Source organism: Amphiura filiformis, chromosome 12 (genome assembly GCF_039555335.1).
Source record: "Amphiura filiformis chromosome 12, Afil_fr2py, whole genome shotgun sequence".
Classification (NCBI taxonomy): Eukaryota; Metazoa; Echinodermata; class Ophiuroidea; order Amphilepidida; family Amphiuridae; genus Amphiura; species Amphiura filiformis.
In genome coordinates, this window is record NC_092639.1 from 61854947 (window position 1) to 61868200 (window position 13254).

At 36.7% G+C, this 13254-nt stretch overlaps 1 protein-coding gene across 1 annotated transcript in view; it reads right to left on the reverse strand.

Annotated features, from left to right (window-relative positions):
- The window catches only part of LOC140166984 (tenascin-R-like), a 43862-nt gene that overhangs the window by 29602 nt on the left and 1006 nt on the right, over positions 1 to 13254 (reverse strand). The window contains exons 2-5 of the mRNA XM_072190466.1: positions 12168 to 12361; positions 11767 to 11920; positions 10806 to 11093; positions 5513 to 5782 (exon numbers count right to left, since the gene is read on the reverse strand). Of these exons, the coding sequence (XP_072046567.1) occupies positions 5513 to 5782; positions 10806 to 11093; positions 11767 to 11920; positions 12168 to 12361 (906 nt within the window). The remainder of the gene's footprint in view (positions 1 to 5512; positions 5783 to 10805; positions 11094 to 11766; positions 11921 to 12167; positions 12362 to 13254) is intronic.

Here is a 13254-nt window from a genome sequence, read left to right on the forward strand (position 1 = left end):
TAGGGCCTACCCACCAAGTTCCATGCCCATACAACAGTTTTTATTAATTTGACCTCAGATGACCCCTGGGTGACCTTCCAAAAAATGGGCTTTAAATGTTGACTGTACCTACCAAGTTTCATATCCACACGACACTTTTAGTAATTTGACCTGAGATGACCACTGGGAGGTGGCCCGGGGTCAGATGACTTAGTGAACATAAACTTCTTCTTGCCAGTACAGAATTACGACTTAACGAACATAAACTTCTTCTTGCCAGGACAGAACTACACCCACCCAAAAAATCTAAATGATTTGATCATAAGGATATTCTTCGTATGCAGAATGCAATTTGGTGTGTCTGATGGCCCCCCAAAAACACCATACAAACGTTCCAATTAGCTCCAATTCCTTAAGCCTATTTCAATATTATATAGGCCATATGGCCCTACTTTATACTGAGTCGGTTTATACTTTTTTTATATAGTCTTGTCATGCTATATATCTCGCATCTTAGGTAGGCCTATAATATTAGGCGAATTATAGCAATAACCGATTCGTCACGAAGACAAAGCATGAGGATAATTATAATTAAGTATAGGCCTCTCATTTATATTGTGTGCAATGTAAACGACAGGAGGATAAAATTCGATTGTAAATATAATATATATTGTTCGCTTCATATCTACTCAAATAAGAGTAGGCCTACAAAATGTATATCCCTTTCAAGTTGAAAAATCAGTTTAGGCCTATACATGAATTAACTTTACAATTTTTGTCAATTATGTGTTACTATTTATCTTCAGGCCCGGCTTATCTACGGCCCTGCTTCAGACAATTTTTTTAATAACACATTATTTTTTTGAATGTTGAAGACTATAATGAGCAACCAGTATTAATACGATTTTAATACGTTTTAAGCGACTGGGTCAATAGACTACCGTGTCTACTTTTACAAAAATGACAAAGTCACCACGGCGTAAAATAAGCCTGTAAAATAAAATGGACTTGTTATACCGCCCTCATACACGTGATCACTCTCGTGGCGACTTAGCTATTTCTGTAGGAGTTTCCATGGCGTCTTTGCCATTTCTGTTCTATATTCCGTGGAAGCTTTTATGGAGACTATGTCATTTTAGTTAAATTTACTACCTGGATGATGAGGTGAATGAATAGAATTTACATTTTGGCTATTGATGTTATTATTAGAATTATTTACAATAGTCATAGATGAAGAAGATGTGTTAAACAATGGATAAATCCTAAACAATGGATAAATCGATTATTATAACTATTGAAACCAAATAAAACACATTATATTTCAGTTGGTCACTACTCTGGAGTAGGCTAGGGGTTTCCATGTATAATAATCATTTCTACTTCTTATTTAGGCCTATATTCACTACTGGACTCATTGATTGACTTTATCTGAAATACCTCACCAATAATCTAAATATGGTTTAAACATAATGAGAATGTGATAATTTCGTGGATTTATAATATTTAAGTCCTTTTTACCAGTTGTTTCTACCTTATCTGGGGTTTATAGCAACAACAGCAACTGACATACCAAGTAACATTTTTCTTTGTTTTATACAATGTTATCTATAAATTTAGTTCTAAGACTGCATGATACTGAAAACAAATCTCAAATGTAAGAAAGATCAAACATTGTACAAAACAATAGAAAATGTTTATAAAAACATGGGGACTGGACAATGCACTTGAATTATTGTTTTTAAAATTCAATGTCACAGGCCTATTCGTGGTATATAATCTTTAGGGCCAATTCATGACCTAATCATATCTCTGATTCAGGAAGAATGCATTGCTGTCCGCTTGTATTTCCTCTTATCTTGGCTAGAAGGCTTTTTAATTTTGATGTTTGTAATTTTGTCATATTTTCCTGACTGAATGTGAGCTACTAGCGTCAATGCTTCAATGCTTTATGTATGTCGATGTACATGTTTTCTTGGGTAACTGAATAGCGTTTGCAATATACCTCTTGAATCCACCGTAGCTAGTAGATTCATCTACTGAAGCTAAAGCTTCACATACTTATACTATTGTTGATTGTTGTTCTCGTAGAATTTGTGAACACTGTTGATTGTACTGGGTTAGTACTAGTAGCTGCCTGATGTTAAAAGCAGCACATAGTTCATGATGTTGATGATTTTCAAATGTTTCTTGGTTAACATTTTCTGATGTTGAATTCCCTGAAGATCCATCTGCTGGAGATGAAACTTTACATGCTTCCTGAGGGCTAGGCTTAAAACTTCCAAACGGCGTGCCAAAAGAATTGCTTGCCCTTCCGCCTGCCAACAAATCTCCCCCGCACATTTACATGACATATGTTTGAGTTCCCAATTTGCAAACCTTATAATAATGGTCTAGATGTATAATGCAAGCGTAGTGAGCAAAGAATTTTGCATATTTGAACATTTCTGCACTGTTTTTCTAAGCCCTTATCAGAACGTGTCTGTAGTATAGTCTGCCCCGTAAATGTGCTCCAATGTCCATTGCCACCACCTAGCTTGCAGTGGCAAACAAAAATCTGGGCAAATCAGATGTGTCGTTTACCGGTATATTGTCAGTACATGATGCAGTCATGTCTACAGTAGAATTCATCTCGACCTTTGCAGGACTTAAACCCCATTAAAAGCTATTAAACCAAGATAACACTCATTGAAACAGCTCAACTGATTAAATCGGATCTTATCTGGTTGTGCACATGTGTCTGTTTTATATGTGCGGTATCGCTATGAGGTGCTATAATACAGCTTCAGTTGGGTAACTGATTATAAAGGAAACGCAAAGGAAACAATGGTATGTGGACCTTTGTTCACTTAAATGAGACAATGGCCTGCTTTTTGTTAACCAGCATTCTTGAAAATGAGCAACATAATGATTGTTGACTTAACACGGTTTGGAAATAATTTCTTCATATTTTTGGTGTTATCTGTCGTTTACATATCCTTCCTAAAACACAAAAGTGCGACTATTTCCAAACACCTAAATTAGCTAAAAATTTAGGACATGTTACAAAACTATATTTTCTAGAATTTCATAGAATAGTTTAAATGTAGCTTGTACCGCTTTTTTTTTGTGGCATCCTTCAGAACGGAGCGGTCCGTTACCAATATAGCTCAATATTTTCGGTCAAATCTCCATTCAATTAACACGGGAGTTGGCTAGCTATGAGCTAGCTATGCTTTGCCCTCACTCATATTCTACTGAAAGTGCGACTATTTCTGAACATCTAACCTAGCTGTAATTTTAGGTCATGTTAGAGAAATATATTTGCTAGAAGTTTGGAGAATAGTTTAAATATTGGCGGTTATTTTTCACACAGTGATGTTAACTAGGCAAATGCAATATACTTCTAACATACACTATTTGTAAAGGTCGCGCGTCAATGGTGAGAGCATTGTGTATTGTGTATAGGAAAACGGACAGTAACTGCAGTATGACCCTATGAGCTCCTTTGCGACGGCTAGGAACCATGGTATAGGTTCATGTGCTAGACTCCTCACCCCTTTGACCTGCCAAAAATTGTTCCCCCCTTTTTGGGGGTTGCCAAAAATTCTTGGACACCCCCCATATTTACCCTTCCTACAGGGCTTATCAATTATCATTATTGCACAGCCCCTGATTGGTGTTCTCGTAAAGTTGGTGAACTCTGTTGTTTGTACCGGGTAGCTAGCTGTCTGATGCTAAAAGCAACCTGGCTTCCAAGCGCTGTCCTCTATCTGTATTTGAATAGCGCTGCGATCTGTCTAATCTGCTTAACATGCTTAAAAGGTCTGTATGGATAATATAGCTTGTTTGTACCATTTAAAACTGAGACTCAAATTTAAGAAGTCACTTAATCTTTTCATCAATAGAAATATATTCAATAATTATTTCATTACGGTTATTTAAACACAATCCTTTTAAGCGAAATTTGTCTTTTTTGCCATAAATTCCCCTTAAAAAATACACATTTTTTCAAAAACTTGGTACTTTTAAAAAGCCAGAACTTCTTTAGAAGTTGAGACCCCAATTTTTTGAAACTATATATCTGTCAGCAAGGGTTCACTCTAGCTATGCCACCATACAATTACAAAATATCAACTTCTTCTTTACAGTTACACCCCTTCAATGTTGGGGTAAAATGACATTTACAATTTTTGCCCAAAAATGTGTTTTTTCTACTTAAAATTAAAGGATCTTTTAAAAGAGTGACAAGCTTTTTCTTCATTTGCAAGGCCTACCAAAGCATGCTCCTATCTGAAGAAAAAATTAAAAATTATATCACATCTTATATATTTGTGGCATTCGACCAAACTTTGCCCTTTTTCAAAAATGAAAATTGTAAATTTTGGTCATTTTCGACTAAAATTTGTTTGTCCGTTACCATGCCAACAGGCCAAATGCAACTTTTAAATGTCATTTTAAAATGTCCCCCTAAACCCTTTCCATGCTAAAAGGATCAAGGATTTCTATTTTTTTGAGTTTGTCCACATATTTAAAATTTTGCTTGACGGTAACAGACCCCTAGTCTTAAGTGCCTTTGTTTCTTACTTCAATCCTCATTCAACCGCTGTGAACTGACATTAGTAATACATGATAGGGTCTCTAGTATCAATAAACGCACAAAGAAAATAATACATTCAAAGTGCTTTATAAAATGAAGATTTGATTGCGATATCCACCAAAAGTCCAATTCTTACCTACAAATACTGAAATGTTACTTACGAATACAGCATAAAACATGACATATGCAAAACATAACACAGGCATGCATGCATACACACGCAATGCACTTATATGTCACATATCCACGGCTGTCGACATGTATTTATGTTGACTGAACCAATATAAATTTGGAGATGTTGACAAAAATGATGGGTTAACTAGTAAAAAATCCCAGTATTGCACAGTATTTAAATTACATATTTGACAGTGCTTATTCATTTGGACAAATGATTGGGATAGTATATCAAATGCAAGGTTTAGATAATGCTTGCAAAGTACATACAAGATATTGGGCTATTTCATTTCAAATCCACACTACCCCTATGGAAGATTTAGCTAAAGTCTTCCACAGAGGGAGTATAGGTTTCAAATAGAATAAACAACTGGATAACTTCCATTAGAAATACTCAGTCCAGTTGTGGAAGATATAGGTAAAACCATAATACAGGGGGAGTATGATTTTTAAAATGAACAACTCTGGCCATTTACATTTGAAAACCTTACTCCTCCTGTGGAAGGTATTTCCAAAATCTTCCACAGGGCTAGTGTGGATTTCAACTGGAATAGCCCATTTAATAAAATCATGATGGATTTCTTTTATTTGATTTGATTTGATTTGGAGCACTCCCCCTGCCAACAAATTTATGTTGACATTATGTTGACATCCGGATGCAATTATTCGACATAACAACAAGACAAAAATCATATCAACATGAGAAAAATCATGCGACAACAGCACTAATATCCACTCACACACACACCTAACCCAACAAGAATTAAATATTAAAATTCTCACCTGTTCGAACTTGTGTTGTATATGTCTGTTGTCCAGCGCCCTGTCCGACACTTTGTGATGTTACCGTAATTGTATACACAGTATTTGGTTGAAGGGGTGTGAATAGGTGACTATATCCAGTGTTGGCATTGAACACAGCAAAGCTGTTACTGGCATCATCTGGTGAGATGCTGATGACATAATCGGCCACGCCATTGATTGGTCCAAAGACAACGCCAATTTCATTATTAGCCAGGAATTGGACAAAGATTCGACCAGGAGGAATGGTGGCTGATGAAATTTAAAAAGAGAAAGAAGGTGGTGAAATGTAAGATTTTGAAAGGGTTACAAGCTCTATATATATATAGCTACTTCCCATTCCAGAAACATACAGCACTCATTTTTTTGGATTAAAAAAACATTATCAAGTTCTTTTGCCAAATGAAACATAGCTCAATCCTAATCATTCATTTAGTCTTAACTGGAAATAAATGAAAAGGTTCACTATTTTACTAATTTCTTGAAAAAGAGCCAAAACATGCATTTACGGCATGTTTTCTGACAACCGAGTCACAAAAATCAAAGACTTGGAACAAGTCTTAGCATTCAAAATCTTGAGTATATGCCAAAATGTTGCTCTAATTTTCACTTTTTTGTGTTACTTTAATTAAATGGTTGGTTATTAAGAATGAAACGTCTTTTCCAAAAATCAGAATGCATAAACTGAAATAAGTCTGAGCACAAGTCTTTGGGCTTGATTGTCACAGCATACGAAAAAACACCCTAAATATGCATGCTTGTGGCCCTAATTTCCAAAAATTGGCAAAATATTAAAATTTGACTTTTATTGCTAGTTAGGACTAATTAAAGGATTAGGATTTAGCTATGTTTTATTTGGCAAAACAAGATAATATTTTTATAATTCCAAAAAATTAGTGCTGTATTTTTCTGGAATAATGAGTAGGTCTCATCTGCTGTTATCTGTTTATATCAACTTAAAGGTAACCTCTCTATTGTGTTGCAAAACAATATTCTACAAACAATCAAATAAGATATCTATTATTCCCATATCAAATCAGATCTGAAACTTGACCTTCAGTGAAAAAAGCTAAAATGCTCAAAAATGCTGAAAAACAGTGTGAAAGTTGGGTAACACATCTCAAATTAGGCTAAAAATAAAAGAAAACATGTTAATTTGATCAACATAAAAAGTTGGAAAATCTGATCAGCTCTTTAATTGGCGGGACTCATAATATTGTGGATTAATATAGAATAGCATGACAAACAGCTAGGCGTATGACCTACACAAATTGCTCTTTGCGTATTGCTTGACTGACGCACACTTTGTGTGAATTTATGCAGGCGCATATTGGAACTTAATTGATGCGCCAAGTATAACAAAAACAAATAATTCTCACCTATTACCTATAGACCTCTAAATCATTTGCCTATCCCAAAATGTTCCTACCAGGTAGGGAATCCTGCAATTATGTTCAGTTACTGTGAGGTTATCAGAGATTAATTTCTTTTACTGTGAAGCAGACTCTGCTTCAAGCAGTACAAAAAATATACCGTATACGTCCGAGTATAGTCCCACGTTCGAGTATAGTCCCACCTCCCATTTTTCAAAAAAATTTCACAATTGGGGTGGGATTATACTCAATTTCAAAAAAAAAAAAATTGGACCTAAACCTAGATGCTAGGATCATTCATGGTTGACCTAAAAAAAAGAAGACATGAATACAAATTATCAATTTTCATATTAAAAACACAAAACATCTTGAAAGTTTTTTTTTATTTCAACCATGAATGATCCTAGCATCTAGGTTTAGGTCCAGGGACACTCCAAAACCAAAAAAAAAAAAAAAAATTTTTTTTTAAATTTGAGTATAATCCCACCCCCAATTGTGAAACATTTTCACCTAAAAAACGGGTGGGACTATACTCGGACCAATACAGTAATTGTAGAATTCTTTCTCGCCCCCATACACTGCTTAGCACATGCAGATATATGTAGTGAATGAACAGTGTCGTGTGGCTCATAAAGTCACGTAAAGCTGATAGTGCTGTGTACAGGAAGAGTCAAACCCTGTGCATGTTAAGTGTCAGAGCTATTCAAAAAGAGAAGGGGGACCATCCTCGGTTCAACATGAATTCTGCTATTTGAATGCACGCAAAGTGCAAAAAATTGTACAATTTTGCCCAAAAGCATGCTGTTATTGGGATTAAAAGATGCATAGGGCAATTTTGGGGCCCCCAAATTTTGGAGGCCCTGGACCCGGGCCCCATCTGGCCCAATGGTAAATCCGGCCCTGCTCTAAATTATCAGCCATTATTTAATTTTTCGCTTTTGTGCTTGTGGCCCTGAATCCTCTGGCCCACACACTTCGTCCACCCTGTCCCCCCTTGCTGCGCCCCTGTCCAAGATGAGCCAAAAGAATCTCATCTTGATGGCAAACCTCAATAAGGCCTAAAAAAATTGTTTGATTGGCGCAACATTAAAAAAATTAGGGTAGGTAGGTAGGCCTAAAACACAAGCTACAGTACTTTGGTCACGTGAGCAAGAGGCAGTGCAGGAAACCTTGCTAGAACCCTGTTGCAAGGAAAAACACAAGGTAACCGAGGCAGAGGACGTCCATGTACATCATGGGAATCAAACATCAAATCCTGGACGGAAATGACCACATACACTGCGACCCAAGCCACACAAGACAGATGCAAATGGAGGCTCATCACAAGACTGGCTGCAACCCACCCCCATGATGAGGATGGTACCTGAGGTGAGGTGAGGTAGGTAGGGATTTTTTAAAAACTTTTAAAACTGTAAATTGCATTTGATAAAGGCCTTGTAACTTTTTTCTTCTTTTTTTTAAATTTAATTTATTTCCTTTTTTTTAAATTTATTTATTTATTTTTTGTGCAAAAAAACAAACAAAAAAGAATAGGGTCGGGCATAATTTTAGGGTCGGTCGGGTTACGCCAATCAAACATTTTTTTTAGGCATAAAAAAAAAAAAAAAAGTATAGCTCAAAAGTTGACATCCAGTTGTAGAGCTTGAGTTTTTGTACCCAATACATTCAAAGGTCATTCTATGCATGTAGAAGTCTATTAGGGTTGATGAACTGTGTACTGACAGATGAGACACTTTGAGCCCAACGATCTCATCTCAGATGGCAAAGTTCAATAACCTCCATTCAAAAAGAATAGCTCAAAAGTTGACCTCCAGTTGTGGAGCTTGAGTTTTTGTACCCAATACATTCAAAGGTCATTCTATGCATGTAGAAGTCTATTAGGGTTGATGAACTGTGTACTGACAGATGAGACACTTTGAGCCCAACGATCTCATCTCAGATGGCAAAGTTCAATAACCTCCATTCAAAAAGAATAGCTCAAAAGTTGACCTCCAGTTGTGGAGCTTGAGTTTTTGTACCCAATACATTCAAAGGTCATTCTATGCATGTAGAAGTCTATTGGGGTTGATGAAGTGTATACTGACAGATAGGTATGTTTGAGATCCTGCCGTCTGATGTAACCTGCTCTAATGCTGGTTTCATACTTTCCTGCCGCTTGCCACTTTGAAGATGATTTTACTTCACTTCGCAGTCTCACCAGAAATGCTAGCGGTGACCAGCAGCAAGCTGATATATCGATCACTCCACCGCTTTGCCGTGGCGGCAGCACTGCTGGGAGTTGAATTCAAATCAACTTGGAGCGGTGCCGCTCTGACGTATGAGAACAAAATACAATTTTGGAGCGGTGCTGAGCGGCAAGTTTCAGAGTCATACCGCTGCCGCTCAGCTCAAAGTGATGGATTTTGCAACAGGATTCCTGTGGCATAGAGCATGCGCAGTTGTGTCCAGTTGTGACCTTTTGACGGAGTTTGTCCAAATTGACCTTTTGACCAAGCGCCGCTAGTCAGTCGCGCTACAGCGCACAACCAAAGTCGCATTGAATAGTCTTGAGAAGTCCGTCACGATATGGACTGTAAGTTAATCAGTCGTCACTACAAAGCATAACATAGTACATACGAAGTGTAGATGGCTGATTGGAATTAGTCTAGAGGAGACCGTGCATATCTGGACCCAAGAAGAAATAATAAATTAACTTTAATTAATTAATCTCTAACCAAAACTGCTGAAATCAAATTGATGCCGGTCTTAGTGAAAAGGTGGGTACAGGGAGATGCTGCAGATTTGGGGTGCATTTTCAGCCTTTTCAGTATAACTTAGTTTGCAATTTTTAGAAAACTGGTTTTGATATGGAGTGGTTTTTTTTTCAAAACGTGCAAATTATTCCATCAAAAATTGGGCAAAGTGACAGTAGTTTGATTTGTTTGGGTTTTGACAACTTTGGATAACCCAAGAAAGCCTCTATTGAAGCTTATTTCCAATGGGGTCCATTTGATTTTATTTATTTAATAAACTCAACTTATTTCACAAACAGAATGATTTTGACAATATTGCCAGTGCAAATTCTGAGCAATTCATTATCCGATACAAAGTTTAATTTTTTTATTTATTATCCTAGTTTTGACAAACCTGGATAAGCCAAGAAAGCCTCTACTGAAGCTTATTTCCATTGGGTCCATTTGGACACTGGGATGCGTTGGGAACAGTCAGGGATTAACACCCTACTCTTTTACTTAAACTGGCTGCAAGATACATGTACAGGTATGGCTCTCTGTACACACAACCAACGGCATAACACCCTCTCCTAAGGATGGAGTACGTTCATGATTCATTTACCCATTTCTAAATAAACCATGGGGAGAGTGGAAGTCTGAATTTAGTATACAGAGGTTGCCAATTAATTTCAGAAATTTTTTCCCACAGTCAATTTCCTAGCAAATCTCCACCGCCAGGAATTGAACCCAGGATCTCATGCACTAAAAGCAAGTACCCTAACCATTAGGTCACAATCTCCCACAAGAACAGAAATAATTAAAAATGAGTATTTTTGATTCTTTTTGTCAAATTTGGTATTTTAACGTTACCTCCAAAGGACAGAGTACTTTCATGATTCATTTACCCAGGATCTCATGCAGGGTCTCTTTTTTGTCAAATTTGGAATTTTTGGGGTTATGGTTTTGGAACCCCACCTGCACATCCCTACCCAAATGAAAATTGAGAACCTCGAAAGGGAGAGCAAGATCACCGGACAGGTATCATGAAATTTGATTTTCTGAGGTAGCATAATTCCTCCAAAAAAAACAGCAACCTTTTGATTGGTTACACAGATGATCATATCCTGTAATTAACCAATCAGAGGCACTGTAAGAAAACAGCAATGTTGCCAGTGTGGTTCAATCACTCACTTGTGCTTCCAATTGTCACAGCTGGCGTGCTGACGGAAAGATCACCAGTTTGGTCCGATCCTGCAACCGCATACACAGAGAAGCTGTACAGAGTACCTGGATTAAGACCCGTAACTCTAAACGTGTTAACGGTACCATCCACGTTTCCAGCTAGTATTGGTGTATCTGTACTGCCGACACTATAGAAAATGTCATATGAATTTAAATCGTTCTGCGCTGAATTCCAAGTTAGAAGGATGGAAACCGCAGTTGCGCCAGATGCTCTGAGTGAAGTCGGAGGCGATGGTTCTGTAAGGAGAAAACGAGGTATTGAAATGTGTCATCATGCATGCAGAATTTGTCTCAAAAACTACACAAATAGGGACTTCAACCCAGAGAAGATATCTTTCACTTCCCATAATGCATTTCTCCCATTTCAGTATTCTGATAATGAAAACAACAGGAGACTGTACAAATGGAAGTGGCTTTTGATGAAATGTATCATGTTGCAAAGGATTCTGGGAAGGGTAAGATATCTCCTTTGATTTCAAGCATTACATTACAATAATGTCAGTAGTGTGTATGTCAGTTAAGGGATGGGGCATGAACATTTGGACAGTATTTTTGTGGGACATGAGAGCACATCAGACATATCAAATTGCATTCTGAATACGAAGAATGTCCTTCTGATATCAAATAATTTTGATTTTTTGAAATTAGCGATATATAATACAAATTTTATAGCAAATGATTAAAAATTGATATTTAACAGTCCTGAAAAAGTAAACTTTATAAATCTAATGATATGTAAAGTGTATGTAGCTGGGATGAAAAGCTGACGATCAAATGAAAATTTTGACCTTTTGCATTGAATATATGAATTTTCCCCCCAAAACGCACACAAAAAAAATTAGTTGCATTCTGCCGATGATATTATTAATCCATTTTGTGTGGAAACGTTAACAATATTGCTTGAACTTACTAGTGCGGTATTGCTGTGTATTTGCCAGTGCATCTCCACTTGCAGGCAAACAGAGTACAGTAATGGTATATCGTGCACCTGGCGTGAGCCCGCTGAATGTTGCAGTACGTGATTGGACATTAGATTGAATGACTCCTTGTGGGTCAAGTGACACCTGGTAGTTTATGTATTTTTGAGAAATTTGAAATTTTTGAGAAATTTGAAATTTTTGAGAAATTTGCGTCGGCATTCAGAGTACAGTAATGGTATATCGTGCACCTGGCGTGAGCCCGCTGAATGTTGCAGTACGTGATTGGACGTGATTGGTCAAGTGACACCTGGTAGTTTATGTATTTTTGAGAAATTTGAAATTTTTGAGAAATTTGAAATTTTTGAGAAATTTGCGTCGGCATTCAGAGTACAGTAATGGTATATCGTGCACCTGGCGTGAGCCCGCTGAATGTTGCAGTACGTGATTGGACATTAGATTGAATGACTCCTTGTGGGTCAAGTGACACCTGGTAGTTTATGTAGTTTTGTCCACCATCACCCCAGCTGATGCTGATACTATTTAGTGTTGATCCTAAAACAACAATCTCACATGGTCCAGGCGACACTGAAAAAAGAAAGCAATTTTATTACAAATTCAAGTCTTTAATTTGATTCCAGAATAAATATCTGGTAAATGTTTATTACTCAGGCAACAAAGAAAAAAAATCCTGTTTTACAGGTAGACAGACTTTTAAAGTATGGTTAATTGGTAAGGATTTTTTTCTGGAGGCTAACTAAAATAACCCTAAAACAACAACAAAAGCTTAAGAAATGTGGCAAAAATTTGATGATTTTTTTTTTCAAACATATTTGGAAAATGTTATGATTTTTTTCTTTAATCTGAAGTCAAAATTAACAAAATTTGGCTAAAATGGCTGATTTTATAGCAAAATTAATAAAAAAAGTCTACCAAAATACAAAATTGTTGTCCTGGTCCATTAGGGTCATTTTCAGTAGAACAAGTTTCTATGGTAACAGTATAATCACTTGAGGGCAGTAGTCCCATTATCTCATACTGCAGTGGTGAACCATCATTTGGTATAGTTGCAACCTAATGAGGAGTAATTGTATATAATTAACTACTAAATTTAAATTCTCTTTGTGAAAAATAATGAAGATCTTGGAAACAGAATAGTTCCTTTAGGCGACAAAAAACACCTGTTCTACGGGCGGACAGACCTTTCAAGTAGGGTCAGTCGGTCAGGCTTTTTTTTTTTGAGAAATAACCCAAAAATCACCAAAATATGTAAATATTATATTTTGCGATTTGGGAAAATACCAAAAAATTTTTGAGAAATTTGTGTCGGCATTCAGAGTACAGTAATGGTATATCGTGCACCTGGCGTGAGCCCGCTGAATGTTGCAGTACGTGATTGGACATTAGATTGAATGACTCCTTGGGGTCAAGTGACACCTGGTAGTTTATGTAGTTTTGTCCACCATCACCCCAGCTGATGC